This window comes from Oratosquilla oratoria, chromosome 27, assembly GCF_046742065.1.
Source record: "Oratosquilla oratoria isolate Oo_2021 chromosome 27, ASM4674206v1, whole genome shotgun sequence".
Taxonomy (NCBI): Eukaryota; Metazoa; Arthropoda; class Malacostraca; order Stomatopoda; family Squillidae; genus Oratosquilla; species Oratosquilla oratoria.
The window spans coordinates 2,804,476-2,828,089 of record NC_134803.1 but is presented as its reverse complement, the minus strand read 5'-3'; the positions used below and the strand labels follow the sequence as shown (position 1 = coordinate 2,828,089).

Genomic DNA, 23,614 nt, shown 5'->3' with positions numbered 1-23,614 from the left:
GCAGTGGACAAGGTGCAGGGATGACCCTTCATTCAGGAGGTGCTAAGATAAGAGGGAGGGTGTAGGGGTGTGGAGTGTATTCAGGGATGGAATGGGTGGGAATTATTTTATGCCTTTTTCTTTTTGGCTACCCCCCTTGTAAGGGGGAAAAAGCCTTGGTATATGTATGTATGTACTTTTTGAAACAGTTTTCTGGGTTTCTCAAAATACATTTTGTTGTACATTAGTCTACCTTTACTATGTTTCTCATTTTTTCTTAAATCAATTTCCTCTTTTAGTTTGAATTCAATTAATATGTGGTCACTCTTCCCAACTGGTGTCTTGTATTCCATTTTATCCATAATTTTAGGCTCTGTTGAAAATGATAAGTGTCTTGATTGTTCTTCATTGTTTCTATATCTGGTATTCTCCTTTACCCACCGAGTCATTGTATATTCAATGGTCATATCCAGTAGTATATTTCCTCAAAAGTCCTCTCTACCTTTCACTGTCATCTCTTCCCAACATATTTCTTTGGAATTAAAGTCACCCCTGATTACTATGTTTCCTCCTTCATTTAGTAATTTATTTAATGCATACCTTGTGTCTTCCAGCATTTTGAAGTGGTCACTCTCAGTCCAAAAATATGTTTTTGGGGGCACATATATTACTGCAAATATTCTACTTTTCATGTCGATGTTTTCAACTTTTATCATAAACAATTCCACATTATTATCTCCTGTTATCTTTGTCAATTTTAAACCTTTTTTAGTCAAAAACATGACTCCCCCCCCCACGTGTCTCCGTTCTATTTTTATCCAGTAGTTACATAGACCTTGTCCCACAGTATCAGGTGGTAGTGGGCTTTTTAATTTCACCTCTACAATTCCCATTACATCTGGTATCTCTTCTTCCATTTAGTCATCTAATTTAATCCTGAAATCATGCCATGTTAATGTACAGTATTTTAAATTTTTCCTTTCATTTTATATATATATATATATATGTATATGTATATATATATATATATTTATATATATATATATCTATATATATATATATATATATATATATATATATATATATATATACCATTGTCTCAGTCTTTGGTCCAGTACTCTCAAAAAATTCTTTTCAGTCTCTCTTTTTTTTTTTCAATTCTTAGTGTCTTTTCTTCTCTTTTTCCTCTTCACTCATTTCTTTCTTTATCCATAAACTTTTGCAATTTTCGCTTCTTGCCAATTTTGCTGTTTTAGATAATACTTACGCTATCATTTGAGATCTTAGCTTAATTTTTAGTATTCTTATTTTTTCTTATGTGTACAGTCCCATTCTGTGTACTTCTATTTATCTATTTCTTGCCCCTCTTGTATCTCTTTCAGAATTTCTTTTGCAATTTCTTTCTCCTCTTTTTCTCTAAGGTAAGCTGCATTATGTTTTTCTTTGATAACATAAACTACTATACACTTTATTTTATCCATTGTGTCTCTTGACACAATTCTCTTTCTCCTTAATTACTTCAATAACTGCTTCTTTAGCATTCTCTCCCACTCGTTGCTGCACTATTTCTTTAAAAGTTTTTTTTTTCTGTCTTGTTCCCCTTTCCACTGATTTTTTATTTCTTGGAGATTTGTCTTTTTTATTGTTCCTCCCACTTTCTTGGTCACCACTTTTATTTGTCCTTTTACTTTTTTTTTTTCAAAGCCTCATTTTTATTTAAATCTTCATTTTTCATTCTTTCGTTCTCACTTTTGACAAATTTTTAATCCCTTTTTAGATCATAAAGGTCTCTGTTGGTTTCAACATATCAAAGTTTTAACTGATTAATTTCTTTATACATTGCACTGTATTCAGCTTTCAGATCTATAATTTTATTTACTAATTCTGTAATCTCCTGATTTCTTAGGATATTTCTATACCTTGATTCTCTCTCCCAATCTAAACCTTTACCTAATATTCAAATTTCTTTTGCAAACCCAGGAAAAACAGTGTTATCTAACCTTTGGTTTATTCTTGGAGTTTCAATGTTGCAAGTCTTTTTTGGTATGACTCCTAATGATGATTCCACTTTGCTTACATCCAATCTTCTCATTGTTGGTTCACTATATTTATGTCTTTTTTCATCGTTTTCCATTTTGTGTGATTTATTGAGTGAATTTACTCTGTTTTATCATTTTGGTCACTCTATAAATATAGCCCCCCTATCACATAAACAAGTAGATGTTTCCTCAAGATTTATTGAAAAAGTGCTGCATTTCAGTTCTCCACTCTTAAGGGGAGAAGTGCTAGTTTGATGGTCACATCTTTGCATACCTCCTGAAGCTTTTGGGCAGTGAGATCCCTTATCTTGCCGTATCTCATACAGATAAATCCACCCTGCTTGTATATCATCACATGGTTTGGATCAAACTGTTTACCACAGGAACATCTATTATACCTTTCCAATGGCCATCCATACCTCAGGGTAATGGCATTTGTAAATTCTTTTTTGTTTAGATTGAATCCCTTTGCCCTGACTGGTAGTGCTGTCAGCCAAATGAATGCACCATCTCCCTGTGCTATTGCTATCTTTCTTTTCATATAATTCAATAGTTGATCTAATAAGGTGCGAAGTTCTTCCTTCTGCCTCTCTACCCTGCCCTTTGACATGCTTTTTTTCTAATTTCTCTGTTTTCATCCATGTTGGTCTCCTTCTGTTGATCTTGTGACACAATGTTGTTTGTCAGGTAGGACGTGAGTTTCAGGGAGTTTTGGTGTTCCATGGTGGTAAGGTTTAGCAGGTTTGAGATGCCTAGCCCTCCCATTCTTGGTGGAAGTTCATTTAGATTTCTTCCCTGTTTGTTTAGTATCTATTCATTGGTGAAGGCTGGAATTAGCTCTTTTCTTATGTTTTCTTCAAGAGGACTTGATAACTCAGTGATGTTTGGTACTGTCCTTAAGATATAATTCCACTTGTGTTTAACACCATATATGAAGCATCATATGCCACCTGCAATTCAATATTTGCAAAGTTGGCTAGTAGCCTAACTTCTGCCACCCATTTGTTAACTTTGTCTTTGATATTTTGCTTTTCAAAAGACTCAAAATCAATCGCTGCACCAAGATGTCTTTCTCCCTCCTTAGTTATCTTCATTTCACTATTTTTCAGGAGCTTTCTGGCCTCCTCAAAGTAATCTGGCTTCACTGAGGCAGACTTTTTTGCATTCAGGATATAACCCAAAATGTGGACCATGTGTCTGCACCAGATCCCACCACTTTCTTATATCCACTACTTTTCCTGCCCCTGTGAGATCATCTGTACATGCTCCCTATTTAACCCTGGTCCCCTCATGTTGCACCCTCTGCTACAGGTGCATAAGTCCATATGCATACATAGCTATGGCAACTGGGTCTCACTGAGTAGTGCCTTCCAATGATTGGATGGCCTCTAATTTTGTCTCTTTCTTCCCACCTCTGTTGGTGAAAAATAGCTCTGCTAGTTCCCTGTATGTGTTCTCCACATATTTGGCCATGACCAGGCATTTGATTGTGATGTGTATGGTAATCTCTCTGTTTATGTTGTTGAAGGCATTGTATACATCAATTAATAAGACTGCTTTGCAGTCTGATTCCTCAGATATCCTCATGGTATGAATCACAGCCTCACACCATGCCTATTGCTCCACACACACCTGATGATTGCCTGCTACTTCTTGCACCTCGCCCTTCGCGACCTCCATGACTGCTTTCCTTACTATTCTTCTCAGCACCTCACCTATACCATTTAGACAAAAGCCAGGCTTCTTGTCCAGTGGGATAAATCTGTATGCTGTGTATGTCTCAAGATGCTAACAGTCCTCAGTAGCCATTTTCCTCACCAAAACAGCAATGCCATCCTGCTGTCCCTTGTCATGTTTCCACCATGATCATGATGGAAATGTTACACAACGGACGCGGGCATCACGCACACAAAGGATGTAGAAGACTTAAACCTGTTACATAATGGACACAGGCATCATGCAGGAACAACAGACTCGTGTTTTCACCACGAACCTGTTACATCACGGATGCGGGCATCGCGCACACAAATGACATAGAGGACTTAAACCTGTTACGTAACGGACGCAGGCATCACACACACAAATGATGTAGAAGACTTGGAGGTCGGCAGTGGAGGAATACGAAATCGGGGCCTTCTGCCAGCAGAAGTCAGAGGGTACATAAATCAAATGAAGAAAAGAAGTAGGTCCCTCACTTCCATGCCCTGTTGCTTATATGTTTTAGATAAGTATTAGTGACTTTATTGTATGCCCTCTTCACACAAAAATAAAGACACTGGTGAATTGTGTGGAGCTGGTTAAATAGAAATAGGATAGGTTACATAGACATACATTGGCACCTGTGCAATGGCACTGGTGTTGTACGGCTGTAGCGTAAAAAAGATGCGCGGGCACTTTTGACTCCTCCTGATTACAATGCTTGCACTCTGCTCACACTGATTAACTAGTAAGATTTATTTATAATGTAATTCAAGTATTAAACTAAGTGATTGCACTCCACCATTTTTTTTTTTATCCCAGTGAAGTTAAATTGATCATAAGAGGCTAAATGTCGTTCTATGATTCTGGATTGCAGGAACTACTCAAGTCATGGTTTATGATTCAATGTATCAATGCAAATACAGGGCATAGCACATGACACCAGACTCCAAAGCATAAATAACAGCAGACCAAACAGGGTCCTCATGCTGAGCTTTGGCCAGATTCTTCAGAAAGAAGTTGTCAATTACTGTAACAGCAGCAACAGGCATATTATATGAAAGTGCATCAGCAACATTGTTTGCATGCCCTGGAATATGCTTAAGGCTTGGGTTAAATTCTTCAATCATGAGAAACCATCTGGTTAGGTGGCCTGAAAGTTTTTTGCCCTTGAGAAGCTGAGTGACAGCAGTGTGGTCCATGTAGACTGTAACAGGATATTCAAAAATATCACAAAAATGCTTTAAGCCCCCACCACTGCCAAGGCCTCCAAATGAGTAACTTAGTAATGAGACTCAGGCTTGTTAAGAATGCAACTACCATATGCAAGAACATGGGGTCTACATCCATCTACTTGTGGCATAAGTACTGTTCCGATACCTGTACCAGAAATATCTGTACAAATAGTAATGGGAATGCCAACGCAGGTGCTTCAGTAAGTGCAAGCTTCAAGGAATCAAACTTTTCCTGATGAACATCGTGCCACTGGAATGAAGTGTCCTTCTTGAGGAAACATGTTTGAGGGTAAGCAATTGAAGCAAAATTCTTAACAAATGCATGATAGTACCCTGCCAGACTAAGGAAGGAATGTACATGTTCAACTGACTTAGGTGTAAGAAAAGTCCCTAACCACCTTGTCAGTGGTGTGAATACCATGTTTGTCTACAACATGACATAGGAACTGGATACCATTGCAAGACAATGGACAACTTAGTGAAGTGGCTCTCCACATCCTTGGAAACTAAGATTAAATCATCATGGTAAACAAAAAGTACATTGCCCAGTAGGGTTAATCAAGCACTGGCAAGTCAAGGGAGCACTCCACAACCCCATGGGCCAACAAAGCCATTCATAATGTCCACTGGGAGTAGAGAAGGCCATGACCTTACAAGATTTTTCCTCCAGGGGTATCTGCCAAAAATCCACTTTTAAGTCTAAGGTAGTGAACACAGAATTACCAGTGCCAATGGACTGGAGAAGGTCACTGAATACAGGCAAAGGGTAATGGTCTGGAATAGTGACCTTGTTATTGATTATAATCAATAACAGGATGAAAAGATCCATCCTTCTTAGACACCAGGAGGAGTGGCAAGTTCCACTCTGAGTGAGACACTTGTACAACACCTTCACATAACATGTCATCAACCAACGACTTAGCTATAAGCTGAAAAGAGTGAGGCAACCTATAAGAGGGAACATAAACAGGACGAGCACCTGGCTGAAGATCAATTCTACAAGACTACACAATCTGTAAGTCCTAATGGATCACCAGGCAAAGCCGAGGCCTGATGGTGGGTCACTGACAGTTAAATGAGATGAGGCATCTCATCAGGAAAATCAGTCTCACCTACAAACATTGCAAACTTGGAGACCAAGTGAGCTGTCACATGCTTGTTGAGACTAGCACAGAAGCTGCAATGATAGGAGGCGAATCCTGGAAAGCATCAACGTCAGCTACTTCATAGGAGCCTAAGTGATTGCCAGGAGAGAGAGTGGTAGGAGCACCTGTGATGTTGGTTACCATAGCTGTGGTAACATGATCCTTGTGAATAGTGAAGAGAGTCCCTTCCAAAGCAAGGCAACAAACATGAACAGAGTCAGGCTGAGATAAAATGTCAGACCCAATTGAAGCACCTGAATTGAGCACCGGAACTCGAACCGTACTAGAAGGTCCAATACAATGCTCTCCTACAACAACAGCAGTACAAGAAAGAATAGGAGAGTTAAAGTGAGGAGGTCTTTTCGAAGGCAACTGTACAACCTGACCATGCACAGGAGGGGAGTCACAAGTGGAAACTGGCCTATCTGTTGCAGGAATAACAAAATTACAGAAAGTCACTACATGGCAACTGGGAGATATATCAATGCCATGTGCTGTAAGAGCATCAATGCCCAAGCAGCAATCACACATAAGAGCAATACCAGATATAACAACAAAAGAGACATGGAAAAATGTAGCATGCGAGGAAAACCTTAAGGGAATGTGAACAGACCCAAGAATAGGCAAAGGAGAACTTTGTACAAAATGCAAACTATTACAAAAAGGAGATAAAGGGGGACTACAAATCCCAGAGAGCATACTAAGCTTTTCTACTTATGAGACTACATTCTGCACCAGTATCTACAGTGACTGAAATAGGTGTATTCTCTGTAAGAAATTGGAAGGTGAGTAATTGAGAAGACTCAGCAGCTACCAAGGGGATGATCTGGGATCAAACATTCCAGATCAAACCTTGCATTGTGAAACAGGCACTGGTGCAAATGGGACGGAGATTGTCTAGGATAATGAGAGGTCTCAGTTCTAAGTTTCAAAACCTTGAAACACTGATCAGCCGAATGTTTACAATGACCATGGATATGACAGTAGCTAAGCTTATCCTGCAGCTCTCCTCTAGAGAGGTCATGTGTCACATTAGAAGAAACACCCAGTAAATTCCTATGGACAGGGGACTGCCTTGACTTGTGTATATGAAACATATGGAGAAAACAAAAAACACTCGAATGACCTGACTTGTTACAATAGGTACATGTGAGTACAGAAGGGTAAATGTAGACAAAGGGGAGCTGTGAGATGGAACTGAAGACTGAGGGGTGGAGGAGAACTAGGAACATTGGTATGTTGCTGAGCATTGCTAATACACAAGGAACCAGAAGGCACTTCCAAAAGTTTATGAAAGCCTTGTTGCGAAAGATAGTAGGGTCTCATCTGTCTTATAGCTGAGAGAAGAGGCAGCTCTCCTCTCAAAAGGCACTAAGAAAATGATTTATAAAAGAAATTCCAAAATATGGCTATCTAAAGAGACAGTGCCATGATCAACCCACTCTGAATGGGAGAATCTAATACCTCAACTACAATTTTGCTGGCCTGGGCCTGAGAACGCCTGTAGTCAGGAGTGCCCTATCTGGATATAAGAACATCAGCCACTGAAATGAATTACCTACAGGGGTATAAAAAAATAAGGAAATTAGACTTGATAGATCATAATTGTACTCCAAAGATTTGGGGTCGAGACACAAACCAGATAACACCTCAGAAGCCAATGAATTAGGTGCAAGCTGTGACCTCACAAAAGAAATTTTCTCAGACCCCATTGAAATAGTATTTATAATACAATCTTCGCACTGGTGAATAAAATCACTAGCTTTATATTGGTATCATATCCAGAAAATTTAAGAAGGATCCTGACGTAATATGTAATGATGTGAATGTATGAGCCATTGTGTCAGATGGATTTGGGGAACGAAAAAAGGATGGTACCTTTTGTTTAGACATATTAAAAGAGGTATAACAACAACCCACTGCGTAGTAATATCAAAGTCAAAATAAATAAAATACATACAGTTAATAATGGCGAACTCAATGAATCTCCTCGAATCGGAAGAATGACCTGAGAGAATGTAAACGGTAATATTCGTTCTGATACACAAAGCAAAAGTTATTAATACAAGTTATTCACAATTAAGGCCCATAAATACACTTCTCTATAATTCACAATTCCAATATTTACAATGAAAGAAATGTAAGAAATAAAATTTCTAATAGACCAACAAAATGTGACTGTTATGAAAGGACGTCACAACGGAAACAAACATGGCTGCCAAGGCAATACGTCTCACCAGAAAAGTAATTATGTAACAATTAATTCACTATAACCAGAAGACGATATGACCTTGCATGCATAAAAAACAGTACAAGCCTGACTACAATGAAGAGCGCTGAAAAGGGCCAGTCACTGGAGAAACCAGCGAACACAATTCAATGTCCAATAGAATTACCTAGAGACAACATTGTGGAAAAATCCTATTCCATCCGGGCTCCAGATTTACAGTCGACGCACTCAGAAACAAGAGGCGATCCAGTGATGAAGGAAGATGACTATGATAGATCATAGAAAGTTCATAGAGCCAATGCAAATGCTAAAGTGAAAACCATGTGTGACTATAAAAAAAAATCACTTGGCGTGTCCAAAGAAAACTGTTCCTGCACTTAAGTGAATAAAATATTGTTTCAAGTCACTGGTATGAACTGTTCCAACGGCACTAAATAAAATCACCTGGCTGCAAAAAAAGGGAAAGAAAAAGGGGAGAGAAAACACAAAAAACACGATGCTCCAAACTGGCTTGCCAGAGATCTCAAATGTTCAAAGTTCAATGTAGCATTGCGAAATAACAATGCACAAAGGAAACATTCACAATATTGTTTTACGCTGCCATCATATGTGCGAGGCTAGCTAATGAAAGTATACTAACAATGTAAAATATTGTATTAATCACTTCAATAAGCACTACAACAAAAGCATGCATATGCTATGAAGGTGTTTTCGAAACTGTGTTGCGTGAACGTAGCCTGGCTTGGTGGGAAGCATACATGCCCGCATAGTTCCTTCACAATACTGGCACATGGAAATCTAATCAATACAATCATTTTGATAAATTAATATAAATAAGTTTCATAGTATTTATATATAAAGGGGAAAGCATGTATTTCCCAATCTACAAGTATAATGTATAACAATCGCACAATGCCTTTAGCATGCTTGTACACCACAACAACCTCTCAGGCATAGGAGGGCTGATCTTAAGAGTGAGAAATGACAGTCTACATCTCATCCACGTAACAATACCGCATTTTGGTTGTTGTTTCTTTTCTGCCATCACCTCTGCCAGACGAGCGTAGAATGCTTTTGCCTTGGGACCCATGCCACCTGAAGTCGTAAAGGTTATAGGAGTGAATGAGCCCTGGTCCACATTTTGCATACGCTCTTTGTACATCCTTATTTTCTCATTCTCGTTCCGGGAGTGGGATGCCTCAATAGTTAGGTTATTGTAACAGGGGGCCATCAGATAAAATATTCGCATGTCAGAGAAAGCCGTGTTCAGAAATATCTTGTGCTGACATCCACTTGTGCTTCATCTGAGGTGTTGGATGTACATGCCTGAAGTTCTCCCATCCTAGTGGGAGTAATGTTGGTTCGATGGTTACATCCTTGCATACCTCCTGAAGCATTTGGGCAGTGAGATCTCTTACCTCGTCATACCTCATGCAGATAAATCCACCCTGCTTCCATATCATTGCATGGTTTGGACTAAACTGTGCACCACAGGAATATCTGTTAGGCAATCTTTCCATTGACCATCCATACCTCAAGGCAATGGCATCCGTGATTTTTTTTTTTTTTTTTTTTTTTTTTTTTTTTTTTTAATCCCTTTACCCTGATTGGTAGTGCTGTCAGCCAGTCGGACCCCCATCTTCCTGTGCTATTGTTATATTTCTCTTCATACTATTCAATAGATGAACTAAAAGAGCGCGAAGTTCCTCTTTCTGTCTCTCTTCCCTTCCCTTTGATATGTTTCTTCTGATGTCTGCTGCTTTCCTCCACGTTAGTTTACTTTTGTTGATCTTGTGACATGATGTTGTCAGGTAGGACGTGAGTTTCAGGGAGTTTTGGTGTTCTATGTTGGCAAGATTTAGCGGGTTGGAGATGCCTAACCCTCCCACTCTTGGTGAAAGTTCAATCAGTTTTCTTTCCTTATCGTTTATTATCCATCCATTGGTGATGGCCGAAATTAGCAAATATCTGATAGTTTCTTCAAGAGGTCTTAATAGGTTGGTGATGTTCGGTACCGTTCGTAAGATGTGGTTTCTCTTATGTTTAACACCATATATGAATGTGGCATATGACACCTGCGGTTCAGTCTTTGCAAAGTTGGCTAGTGGCCTAAATTCCGTCACTCATTACTTAACATTGTTTTCGGTATATTGCTTTTTAAACCATTCAGAGCCGATCACAGCACCGAGATGTCTTTTCTCCTCTTTTGTTATCCTCCCATCATTGTTTTCAAAGAGGTTTTTGGCATTGTCAAAGTAGTCTGGCTTCACTAAGAGAACAGACTTCTTTACATTCGGGATATAACCCAGATCCGGGCCTTGTGCCAGCACCAGATCCCACCACTTTTTTAAGTCTGCTACTTTCCCTGCCCCCATGAGAATCTGTATATGCTACCTGCTTAAACCTGGTGTCCTCATTTTGTATCCTCTGCTGCACGTGCATAAGACCAAGCGTATACATTGCCATAGCCACCGGGTCTCCCTGAGTGGTGCCTTCTGAAGATATGATGACCACCACCACTACTACTACTACTACTTCTACTACTACTACTACTACTACTACTACTACTACTACTACTACTACTACTACTACTACTACTTCTACTACTACTACTACTACTACTAATTACTACTACTGCTATTACTTCTAGCTCCCCCAGCCACCTCACCTCATACGTAGGTCCCCCTGCAGGTATAGTGACGTCTCGAGGGATACCAGGTGGGGTTCAGAGGGCGGCGGCGGCTCCTGAAGAAGTAAGACGCTGAAGATCTTGTCCACGTTGAGGGCCATGATTAAAGGACGCGTGGACAGCACATGGACCTGGAGGAGATGATTACCATTACAACACTGGCAGAACACACAGACACGACCACAACATATCTGGTTGGAGGGTCTCTAGCAGGGACCCGGGAGGTCGATCGGGTTCCTCTATAACTTCGGTATCATTCGCACTGAATTAGCTCTCCATATTCTCAGTGGTTTCTTTCACACACCTTTCTTTATCCTTCAAGAGAGCTCCAATTCATCGTTTCGGAATTCTGTATTAATATAAGTCCCCAGCCAATCAAGCAGCACGGCTTATATCACCCAGTGTCTCACGCGACGCCACATCACTCCTCAATCTTGCACGTTCTCCAATGGACTCCTCGGCAGCATGCAGGGTTTTACATTTAAAAGTATCTCACAGTTCTTCAGGATCCGCAAGGGCGGCAAGTTTTTTAAATCAGTTGGAGACTGCTATTACATAATCCTGAGTACATGCATAATCACTACGCTTTTCTGGACGCAATCCTGGTGGAATACATCTCGGGATTCGCCTGAACTTGGTATCCAACCTGAGAGTTGCAACTATAAGTAGGACCCTCCAATGAGTACTAAGGAGGGTGTAATCGATCTCCTTTGCCACACCTTCGGCATTGCTATACCAGATTTCTCAGAAGAGAACTTTTTTTCTGATTCCAGAGCCAACACATACTTCATAACTAACTCTAGTCTGTCACTACCAACAACCGCAATGATGTCACCTAAGACAACAAATGTGTCTCGTGGCGGGCATAGAACATCTCTCCAAATCCATACATCTGTAAAGATTCCAGCCTCACTTCATTGCATGCCACGTAGACGGCATGACCTAACCACATAATCTTTCGCATCGTCCCTTTGGGATCGCAGCTACCCCACGTTCCTGGCTGACATGATTCAATTAAATTCAATTGTTCACCGCGGGTAGTTCACCTACCTAAGGTATAAATACAAGCTTCGGGCCCCATGTAAGTTAGTTCTAGTTCATCAAATAAAGGACTCAGTCTCTCTCACTACACTGGTGATGACCGGAGAAATGGACCAATCTCACGTTGCCAAAGGCGTCCACGCGGTCTCCCTCAAGCTGCCACCCTTCTCCATGATTGACACGCCCTCCTGGTTTTGCCGGGCGAGGATTTAGTTCCGCCTGGGGAAAATCAGCGCGCCTAAAACGAAGGCGGACTACGTTCTCGAGGCGATCTCTGAGGACGTGTTTCAGCATATTTGTCGATTGCTAGAAAGGGCACGACGACATCATTCATTATGATGCCCTGAAGCAGTACTTGCTTCAGGATTTCACGCTGTTGGCAGCCTCCAGAGCCACAAAAATCCTCCAACTCCGCCAACAGCCACTGGTGGACATTAAAACTAAGTGCAGTGTACCACGAGATGCTGTCCATCGTTCGCCTCCCACTCGGAGCCGAGGGAACCAGCAGGACCATCGACAGGCTTCGACAGATGTGGCTTCTGCGCCTCCATGTGCCCGTCCGATTCATCCTTGGCAACGCGAAGGACATGACCATCAACATAGTTTCACGAAAGGCTGACCACCTCGCCGACGCATACACCACCGCAGCACGAAACCAGGATGTCTTCCCTGCTGACGACGTCGTCAATAAGACGAGATCACACTACAGCGGCAGTTCTACACAGCAGACGCCAACAACATCAACACCACAACACCTTCATACAACCTGTGCTGCTACCCCAGGGAATTCGGTATCTGCGCCAGAAACTGCCTACCAGGATGCACCTGGAAAAAACTAAAAACTAAAAGGACCACCATCCATCACAGTAGCCTCCACAGGCGCGATGGGCCTCTACATCCACAAGACCTCCAAACGTCGTTTCCGTTTCGACACCGACGCCTGCAAATTCATATTTCCTGCATCTTCAGTAAAACGCCAATCCCCCAAAGAAGTCGGCGTACGGCTCGCCGCCGCCAATGGCACCACTATCGCCACATAAGGGTGCGACTCACCTTCGGGAGTCGCCCTTACTCCTAGAGCTTCATCCTGGTGGACGTGAGGATGCCCCTCCTCTGTGCTGTTTTTCTCGCCCACAGCCGCCCGATCTGCGCAGCAGCACCCGCCTTGACGCCCCTGCAACACATAGCACAGCTACCCACGGTCGCCTCTAGATGTCTTCAAGCCTGAACTGCGGGAGACGCCAACTTAATATGGCATCTACCATTAGATCATGACGTCTAGGCCCCCATTGTTTGCAAAGTACCACTGCCCACCACATAAGAAAATCACAACCGTCAAGAAAACTTTCTAGGAGATGGAGAAGCTGTGTCTTTGAAAAAAAAATGGTCCTCCTGTGACGGGTTAGGTGTCCATCAAACGACGAAGCAAGTCGGAATGGACAATGGACAACCTAGAAAAAGGCCAACCATTCGCGCGGGATCGGTAGTTGGAGGGGAAGAGATGTCTGTAAGAAAATTAAAAGATAGTTGTGTATGAAAGAGGGCCATTGCCACCGTGCGATTTTTGGGGATATTTTATTGCGTGAACTATGGACTACTTAGGACAGACCACCAGCTCGCGCGGGATCGGTAGTTGTAGGAGGGACAGAGATGTCTGTATGAAAATGAAAAGATAGTTGTGTATAAAAGAGGGCTATTGTCACCGGGCGAATTAGGAACATTTACTTTGTGGGGTCATGGCTTTGGAGGGGTGGGCAGGAGACTTGGAGTTGGAGGCTGGAATATATGCATGTAACCGTGAGGTTACTCTGGGATATTTATTCATCTTAACCCCATCCAAACGAAGATAGAAAATGAGTGGAGGGCTTAGTCGAAGGGAGAGACGAAAAAATTGGAAATAATTTTAGTGGTAGATAAACTAAAGTGAGAAGATGCAGTAGGAGAGAACGTTAGAAATGAAAATTATTTCAGTAGCAGGAAAAGTGTATGTAGATGTTTGTGCATGTAGGCTTCTTTTCTGTTTGCGATATGCTTGTGTGTGTATGCTACGCATAGAGGGTTATTGCCTCTAAGCGTATGTACATACAGTGAAAGCTGGTAAATGGAAACGTTATTGATATGTGCGGCTATACACGATTTTTCGTGTACACCGCACGTGGAAGAGGCGCAGCTGACAAGTAGTCTGTACGGTGTGGTCTAGGTGTGATGTTATTAGGTGTCTGTGTTTGGCGTGCAATCTTTCCAGGTGTCTCATGTGAAGTTTGTGTTTGTGTTGGTTGAGTGGACGGATGCTGGAAACTCGGTGTAGTGACTCATCTGTTCTAAAGTCACTCAATCACGACCCCGCGATGAACATAACTGCGACATTCTGAACCTTCTGATGAATTACAAAGGATTACAAAGGCGGAACATGCCGACAGGAGACCTTTTGGTCCATATCAAGGTCGGATGCGAAAAAATTATAATAATGATAAATAAATAAATAAAAAATATAATAAAGTAAATAATAATAAACAAAATAAATCCATAGGTATAGTTAAATAATCAACAAATAAGTAAATAGTACATAATAATAAATTCACATGTAACTAGTAATAAATGAGAATCAAGCAAATAATAATAAACAAACAGACAAACGATAACAAAACAAACAAATAATATGAAATAAATGAGTAATTACAAAATTTTGCTTAGATACTTATCTAAATTATTCTTAAAGCTTCGAACTGAACTACATTGCACTGCCTTTGCAGGAAGTTTATTCCATTCATTAACTACACGGTTGGCAAAGTTGTTTCTACCTACTTCTAAATTAAATCTATTCCCTGACAGTTTGAGACCATTGTTTCTTGTCGGATTCTCATTCAGTGTGAAAATTTGGTCACTTTTGATGTTATCAATTCCCTTTAGAATCTTACAGACCTGTATCAAGTCACCTCTGAGTGAGTCTACGTTTTTTTAAGGAAAACAGATTCATATGTTTTAGTCGATTTTCGTATGATTTATCTTTTATATTTGGAATCAGTTTTGTGGCTCGCCGTTGTACTTTTTCCAATCTGTCAATGTCTTTAATGAGATTCGGTGACCATACGGAAACAGCATATTACAAATGTGGACGAACTAACGATTTATACAGCTTGTTAGTGAGTGATGGACTTTTGAAATCAAAAGATCGCACAATCAGTCCTAGAATCTTATGTGCTTTCTCAGAGGCTGATGGTCGTAGTTGTTAGAGGGACATGTCAGCTGGCTCAATCCCGGGGACTTGCACAGAATCGGTCTGACAAGGACTAGGTACAATTAACGTTTAGTGGACAGTGTTGCAGTTTTGAAGAGTTTTAGTCTTCCCAGCACAGCCTTAGCTCTCGCTCCCTGTCTGCGGAAGTGTGGAGTCCAGGTAAGGCCCCTATCCAGTGTGTTACCCAGCACACAGGCATGGTCTTTCACTGGGACGTTTGTATTGTTTATTTTAAGAGGACTGTTCGTGATTGTTCTGTTGGTTTGCTTGCAGCAGAAGTATACAGCTTTGCATTTCGACGCACTCTTCTTAATGCACCACTGTTGGTCCCACGCGTGTGCCCCGTCTAGTATGTTTTGCATTACATGTAATGCTCCCTGCATTGTTTTGTGTCTGCTAATATGATTAGTGTCGTCCGCTCGGTTGCGTGGGTAAGCCGGCTTTGGCAGGGCATTCGTATATAGATTGTACAGAGTGAATGCAAGGACTGAACCTTACGGTACAGCCTTCGGTACACAAGGTCGGGACAGACAGCCCCGCCACCTTATTCTTATTGTCCTGTCGTCCAGATAGTTGCTGAGCAACCTTGTGAACGGCAGGGTAAGGTCAAAATTGTGATACAATTTGTACTTAAGGCCTTCATGCCAAACAGTATCAAATGCCTTCTTCACATGTTTATAAATCAAAATGACCTTACCAGGGTGACCGTCTGGTTGTCTTTGAACCCATTGAGTGATCATAGAAATAACGTCGTCTGCACCGCGTTCCGGCCGAAAACCAAATTTGCAGTCCCTCAACACATTCTCCGTCACCAGGTATTCGGTCAGGCGGCGGCAGAGGACGTGCTCAAACACCTTACCAAAGTACTCCAGAAGGGAGATTGGCCAGTATGAAAGAGGGGCAGAGACGGGCTTCTGGGGTTTGGAAATGAGGATGGTGTGAGAGGCTTTGAAAAGCTGTGGGAAGTACCGAGATGCTAGTGAGGTATTGTATAGCGTCGTCATGTGTGAGATCATGTTGTCTGGCATACATTTGAGTAGGTGTGCATTGATGCCTGAAGGGCCAGGGGATTTGAATTCTAAAGCCGAGATAACCTCCTTTACTTACTCCAAAACGATGGGGCAGATAAGAGGGTCATTTTCATCTAACTGAGAGAGATCAACAGTCTCGTCGGGAATGAGGTCACTGCAGCTATTCATGAAAGAGTTAACACTGTACAAGGTGCTAACGCTATGCAGTACTTGCACAGGATGGGCCTTAAGGACCTCACTCTATGCTGACGCCAGAAGTTCAGCCTGGTGTTGGGGGGAGTGTGCAGAGTGGTTCAGATGGTTGATGACCTTGGGTGGAGGCACAGAGCACTCCTCCAGCTGTCGTTTGATGGTCCTTCAGAGCTTGGAAGGGTCTGTTGTATAGGCGCCGGAGAGCAAAGCTATCAGTTGCTCCTCCTCATGATGTCAATCGATGTGGAGGGACTTCCTCAGGCTTCTCTGTAACCAGTCCATGTCTTGTAAGATAGCGTCACTGGCCTCTGGGGGTGCTTGTAATAGGTTGTAAATCTGCTCTGTAGTGCAATGCGTAGTCTGTTGGTGCGCATAGAAGCGGTGAACGTGGCAACCTTGCGGTGCTTTGTTCTAGGAATGTGTTTTTTCACCGCGTTTTTTACAAAATTCGTGAGTGAGCGCCATTCCTGCTCTATCACTGCATGTGGAGCGTTGTTCAGGTGTGTTGGTGTATGACATATGAGTGTTTTTTAAGCCTTCCCATTCGGTCTGACTGTAGCGTAACCGAGGCTCACTGGGAATAAGGATGGGTGAGGTGGAGATGCGAAGGATCAAGGGTATGTGGTCGGAGAGGGTGGGGACACCGGGTGAGATAGTTGAGTTGAAGAAGAAAGCTCGGCTGTTGGAGAACACCAGGTCGGGCTTACCCTGCACTCCATGTCCTATGAACGTGGGAGAGTCCGGACCTAGGATCTTCAGCCGGTACAGTACGAGAATGCAGTAGCCAACTCACTGAGCCTGCTGCTGTGCGTGCCGGAGCTCCAGTCAGCATGTCTGCAGATGAAGTCGCCAATGAAGAAGGTTGGAACTTTGTATGGCATCACCTGGAAATGTCAACAAAGGGGAGGAAGGGGATACGGGGAGGGCGGTAGAGGGTACACAGGAGGATGGGAACTCGATTAGTGGTAAACTTGATCGCGAGCATCTGCTCATAGTGAAAGTGATCAAGTATTGTTGCCTGAAGGGATTTCCTGGCTAGAATACAGACGCCCGAGTGCAAAGCAAGACCCCGACTCCATGTGTTGAAACCTTGGATCTTGGGGAGTAAGTCGGGGACTGGATCACCCATCAAAGTCAAGCAAATGACATCAGGACCGTGTCTGACAATATCTAATAATGTGTTGGTCCTTTGTGAGGTCCAGCTTTGGACGCTCTGGTAAAACACATATAAATCCAGTCTATCCATAGAAATAGTTGGCTTCAGTGAGTCTTACTTATTGGAGGGAGTTTTTGGAAGGAAACTTAGCCTTAGGGGCTTGGATGGTATGTACTCTGTAGTCTGAGGAGGATGCGCTACCGTTGGACTGGACCATGTCAGCTGTAGTCCTGGCGAAAGGGATTATGCCCAGCAGCGTTGGTGGGAAGGGTAGAGGCTGGGTGGGGATAGGATGGGTTGTCGGGACCAAAGGGAATAGCGTCTAGGACGTGCGGCGGGATGGGGAAGGCAGGTAAGCCGAAGTGTGTGAATGCTGTCGACAGCATCTCCTGCACCTGCTCCTTGCTCTTGGACAAGAGCATTGCTGAGTAAACAATGGTCAGAGCAAGCTTGGTCGCATCTTAAATTTCCAGTTTACAGAGAAATCCATTGCAACATAGAAATTGGACCGCCAAAACCTGGAGATCCATGAAGACTCGACATAATCTAAAATCACAAGCTAGATCTTTCAACAAAGGTGACAAGTTATTCGTATATCTCCCAATTCCTGGAGACCTACTAAAAATAAATACTTTGGATCATATACAGTATTATCTAAGGAAAGCAGCTTAATTATATCACTGGAACTCCAGACAGAAGGAAAAAGGATATATATCATATCAATAATTCAAAACCATATTTCAGCAGAGATGAAAACCCTAGATGCAGTTCAACTACCGAAAAAAAAACTTGTTCACAGAAGAATCCGACCTTAAACTCTTCAATCCTGTGGATTCAACTCTAACGGAGAAATTATGTCGGCCTTACGATCTAAACTTCTGCACTTATCATTTACAGCTCGACTAGAATTACTTGACCTGATACATGAATACCCTCAATTATTTACTGTCCCAAGAAAAAATAATCTAACTAGTTATGACATCCTACTTGATGTTAAGCCCATTAAACAGGCTCATTACAGGATGAAGCCAACAAAGACAGCTTACCTCCGCAAGAAAATTAACCACCTGATGGACATAAGATTCCTCGAATTATACCATAGCCCGTGGTCCTCGCCATGCTTACTGATGTCCAAGTCAGACAACAGCTATTAGCTCTGTATGAATTACCGGCGTTTCAATAGCCACACTAAAAACGATACTTTTCTTCTGCCAAGGATCGATGATATAATATACGTCATCGGCACAGCTAAGTACATTACAATGATGGATATGCTTAAAGAGTACTATGGTGTTCTTCTGTCATAAGGAACTTACTATTTTTGCTACGCCTTATGAGCTATTTCAATCCAAGGTAATTTGACTTAAAGTGCCCCCACAACCTACCAACGGTTGATTAAATAGCGTAACATTGTTGTCTTCAGTCAAAACTGGTTTGACCATATCAAATACTTACGTTCTTTCCTGCTGAGAGCAAACCGCAACCTATCAACCTCTCCAAAAGCGATTTCGATAAAGCTCAGCTTTCTTATCTTGGGTTTATAGTTGGAGACTCGAAGGTGATACCACTGGACCTTAAAACTCAGGCCATGAACAAGATTCCCCCTCCCACTACCAAAAAGCAAGTCAGGCGATTTCCTGGTATGGCCGGCTATCAAACGTATGCCAGACAACATAATCTCACACATGACATTATGCAATACCTCACTAGCCTCCAAGTACTTCCCACAGCTTTTCAAGGTCTTCCATACCATCTTCATTCCCAAACCCCAGAAGCCCGTCTCCGCCCACCTTCCCTACCGGCCAATCTCCCTTCTGGAGCACTTTGGTAAGGTGTTTGAGCACGTCTTCTGCCGCCACCTGACCGGGTACCTGGAGGCAGAGAACGTGCTGAGAGACTACCAGTTTGGTTCAAAGACCGCCAGACGATCGTCCTGGTAAGGCCATTTTGGTTTGTAAGGATGTGGAGAAGGCATTCGATACTGTCTGGCATGAAGGCCTTAAGTACAAATTGTACTACAACTTCGACTTTGCCCTGCCGTTCACACGGTTGTTCTGCAACTACCTGGACGACAGGACAATAAGAATAAAGTGGCGGGGCTGTCTGTTCCGACCTTTTGTGCCAAAGGCTGGAGTACCGCAAGGGTCAGTCCTTGCACCCACTCTGTACAATCTATATACGAATGACCTGCCAGAGCCGGCTTACCCACGCAACCAGGCTTTTTCTCTCTCGTATGCGGACGACACTAATCACATTAGCATACACAAAACAATGCAGGGAGCATTACACGTAATGCAAAAAAAATAATAGACGGGGCACACGCGTGGGAACAACAGTGGTGCATTAAGACCAGCGCGTCGAAATGCAAATCTGTACACTTCCGCTGCAAGAACACCAACAGAATAATCACGAGCACTCCTCTTAAGATGATACAAACATCCCAGTGAAAAACCATGCCTGTGTGGTGGGTAGCACACTGGATAGTTGCTTCACCTGGACCTCACACTTCCGTAGACAAGAAGCGAGAGCTAAGGCTGTGCTGGGAAGACTAAAACGCTTCAAAACTGCAACACTGTCCACCAAACGTCGATTGTACTTCGCCCTTGTCAGACCGATTCTGTGCCGGTCCCCGGGAAGATTCAGAATGTCGCAGTCATGTTCATCACGGGATCGCGACGGAGCTACTTCAGAACTGGTGAGTCCCTACACCGAGATGCCAACGTCCGGCCACTCAACCAACACAAACACAAAATTTAAACGAGACACCTAGAAAGACTGCACACCAAAGACAAACACCTGATACGACACATCACACCTAGACCACATCGTACAGACTACTTGTCAGCTGCGCCTCTCCCTCGGGCGATGTATACGGAATATCGTGTACAGCCGCACGTATTTACAACGTATCCTTATCCCCAGCTTTAACTGATCGTGATCAGACGTGCCACGATGTGCTGGGTTTTGTCTAAGTACCACGGACATGAGTCCGTCTGTATCCAGCGGCAAGCGTGAGGAAAGGTAGCAGATTCTCAGTAGACGTGCCGGGTTCAGTCCTCGCTGGTTATACTTTTAGTTTTATTTATATTTGTATACATATTCATATGCATATCTAATATACATTCACATCTCAAGCGAATATATATATACTCATACCTGTTCTCCTCTCGCCAGCAAAATGCCTCCGCTACTTCAGAAAGTGTGTTTCGTCGGCTGGAACCAGGGTATGATTTGCTCTTTATATATCCCATTGAATGTAAACCCGCATAGAGACAACAACCCTCCCTGCGTAGCATACACACATAAGGATATCGCAAACAAAAATACGACTACACGCACAAACATCTACGTCAGTTTTTTTCTCTTACTGAAATTAATTTCATCTCTAACTTTCCTACTGCATCTACTCATTTCAGTTTACCTACCACTTAGTCTTTCAAAATTGCTGTCCCTACGACGAAGCCTCCTACTCCTTTTCTAGCTTTGTTGGTTTTTATTTTTTAAAAAATACCCCCCCCCCCCCAAAAAAAAAAAAAAAAAAAAAAAAAAACTCACAGTTAAAGATGTTGTCAGCCTCCAACTCCAAGTCTCCTGCCCACCCCTCCTGAGCCACGACGCCATGCAATATGTATCCCTAAAAATCATTCGTTGGCAATAGCTCTCTTTATTACACAATTATCTTTTCATTTTCATACAGACATCTCCTTCTACAACTACCGTGATTCAGCTATCGGACGATACGGTCTACTCTAAATGTTTAATTTGATATTTGAGATTCTGGTCATCCTGAGGTATGAGCAATTCTCTCACTTTGTAGGTACCAAGTTTGCTACCATAAAATCTTACATACTTACGTTCAAGAAACCTTTCCATTTTGTTATCGAAAACTGGTATTGTTCGTAAATACTGTTCAACCATCCGCTTGATACGGTTTTTTGTGATAATCACTGCACTACTCAGACTTTGGTCAAACCCAGAGGCTTGAACACTTTTCTGCCTGTAAAATGATCTTAATGACACTACATATTTTTTCTTTTAGTTGTTCAATCGTCAAAATCCCAAGGCCAGAACACTTCCCTTTTGTACGGAGTTCCGTTTCCCATTCTCTTAATTAAAATCACCTGTTATTTTTTTTTCTTCATATGTATATAGAACCTTTTCTCCTGTCCCTCTAATTACCTTTATTTGTGCACGAAAGTCGAAAAAAAAATCTGTGTGGGAAGATTACAGATTTCCCGGTGCATCGTGAAGTACGATTATAACAATATCCCAGGGAGGACAGGGGTGGGATTAGGAAAAGAAAACTTCATCCACAGGACCGTGAGTGTGTGAGTGAGAGTGACAGTGTGTGTGTCAGAGAGAGGACACCGGTTAGCAATAGGGTGAACAAAGGAATCTGAGAAGACAATGACGGTAGTCGGCCGCATTGTCTACGTGGGTTGCAGCTTCCGCAGAGGTAGCGAGTACGTCACAATCTATGCAGAATCGCGTACGGTGGTGGTGGTAGTAGCTGAAGTGGTGGTAGTAATTGTGGTGGTAGTGATTGCGGTGGTAGTGATAATGGTTGTGGAAGTAATGGTGGTGGTAGTGGTAGTCTTTGTCCTCCATCCCTCCTTCACTACCTTCCCTATTCATCCTCTTTCTCCTCGAGTTTCTCTCTCTCTCTCTCTCTCTCTCTCTCTCTCTCTCTCTCTCTCTCTCTCTCTCTCTCTCTCTCTCTCTCTCTCTCTCTCTCTCTCTCCTTCCATCCCTCCTTCAAACTACGTCAATCATATCCTCCCCTAATTCACTCCCACTTTCTTTTCTCCATTCCCTCCTAGGCTCACTCGCTATACCCACGTCAATTTTGCTCCCTTTCTATTGCAATATCATTTCCCTTCAGTTTCCTTCCTTCCCTCCTTCTCTGCCTCCATCCTCTCGTACCTACCTTCTTTCTACCTCTCCTTCATTACTCCCACTTTACTCCTCTCCTTCCCTCCCTCCCTCTCTCCTTTCTCTTTCCTCTCCCTCTCTCCTTTTCTCCCTCATACATCACTCAATTTTTTGCTTCCTCCCCCAGTGGTGTCTATCACCCCCTCCTTCACACCACAATAAAAAACACCTGACGACAGAGAAAATGAATACGTGTGGTGAGTATCGGATCACTTTCCGTATGACGCGGACCCACGTTCGAGTTCAACTGGTCTTTCCGGTGACCTCTTCTTGACCTGGATATCCGAGCACAAAGGGCAAAGGTGAAGACCACGGTCTGGTCACTGCTAAGCGGCTCCTGGCATGAGTTCTCCATTTCTACTGTACCGATGACCTCTGTATTTTACCAGCACTTTTATCCTTGCGCCGCACTGCACCAAACACTAACAAAGTATTTCGATTATATAAATCCTTCCCCCACAATATCCCCACCCCTAAACTCCACTCCAAAGTTTGAAAAAATAATCTAACGACAACCGAAAAAACAGTTATATTAAAGTTTCCAGCAAGCAAAAAGTGTTCACAATATTTTCCCTCGACCATCCCCCCCCCCGCCACCAATTCCCTACACCTAAACTCCACTCCAAAGTTTGAAAAAAAAATAACAACAACCGAAAAAACAGCTATATCAAAGGTTCCATCAAGCAATAAGCGCTCACAATATTTTTCCTCAACCATCTTTGTTCCGCAGCAAGTGAGGAAAAGATGACCGACCGATAGACCGGCTAACCGACCGACGAACTCTAAGGGATGTTCAGTCGGCGGCACTTGTACCGATTCAGTCTCTGTCAACGCATTGAAACCGCTCATCGGAGACAGGAAGATATTGCAAAGCATTCTCATTGCATGGAAGATAGTGTCAATAGTGTTAGAGTAACGTCACCTCAGTTGAGTATCAGTATCTAGCGCTACCAAAAATAAATAAATAATTTAAAAAAATTGGTTGGTGAGCGTTTCCGGATGTAGACCT

The 23,614-nt window shown here is 42.5% G+C and overlaps 1 protein-coding gene across 4 annotated transcripts in view; it reads right to left on the bottom strand.

The window, feature by feature from the left end:
* Positions 1-23,614, bottom strand: part of LOC143039860 (uncharacterized) — a 143,062-nt gene that overhangs the window by 43,736 nt on the left and 75,712 nt on the right. For all 4 annotated transcript variants that reach the window (XR_012967669.1, XM_076210122.1, XM_076210125.1 and 1 more), the window contains one exon: positions 10,995-11,146. Coding sequence is in view for 3 of the 4 variants with exons in the window: in XM_076210122.1 (XP_076066237.1) it covers positions 10,995-11,146 (152 nt within the window). In the remaining variant the exon portion in view is untranslated. The remainder of the gene's footprint in view (positions 1-10,994; positions 11,147-23,614) is intronic.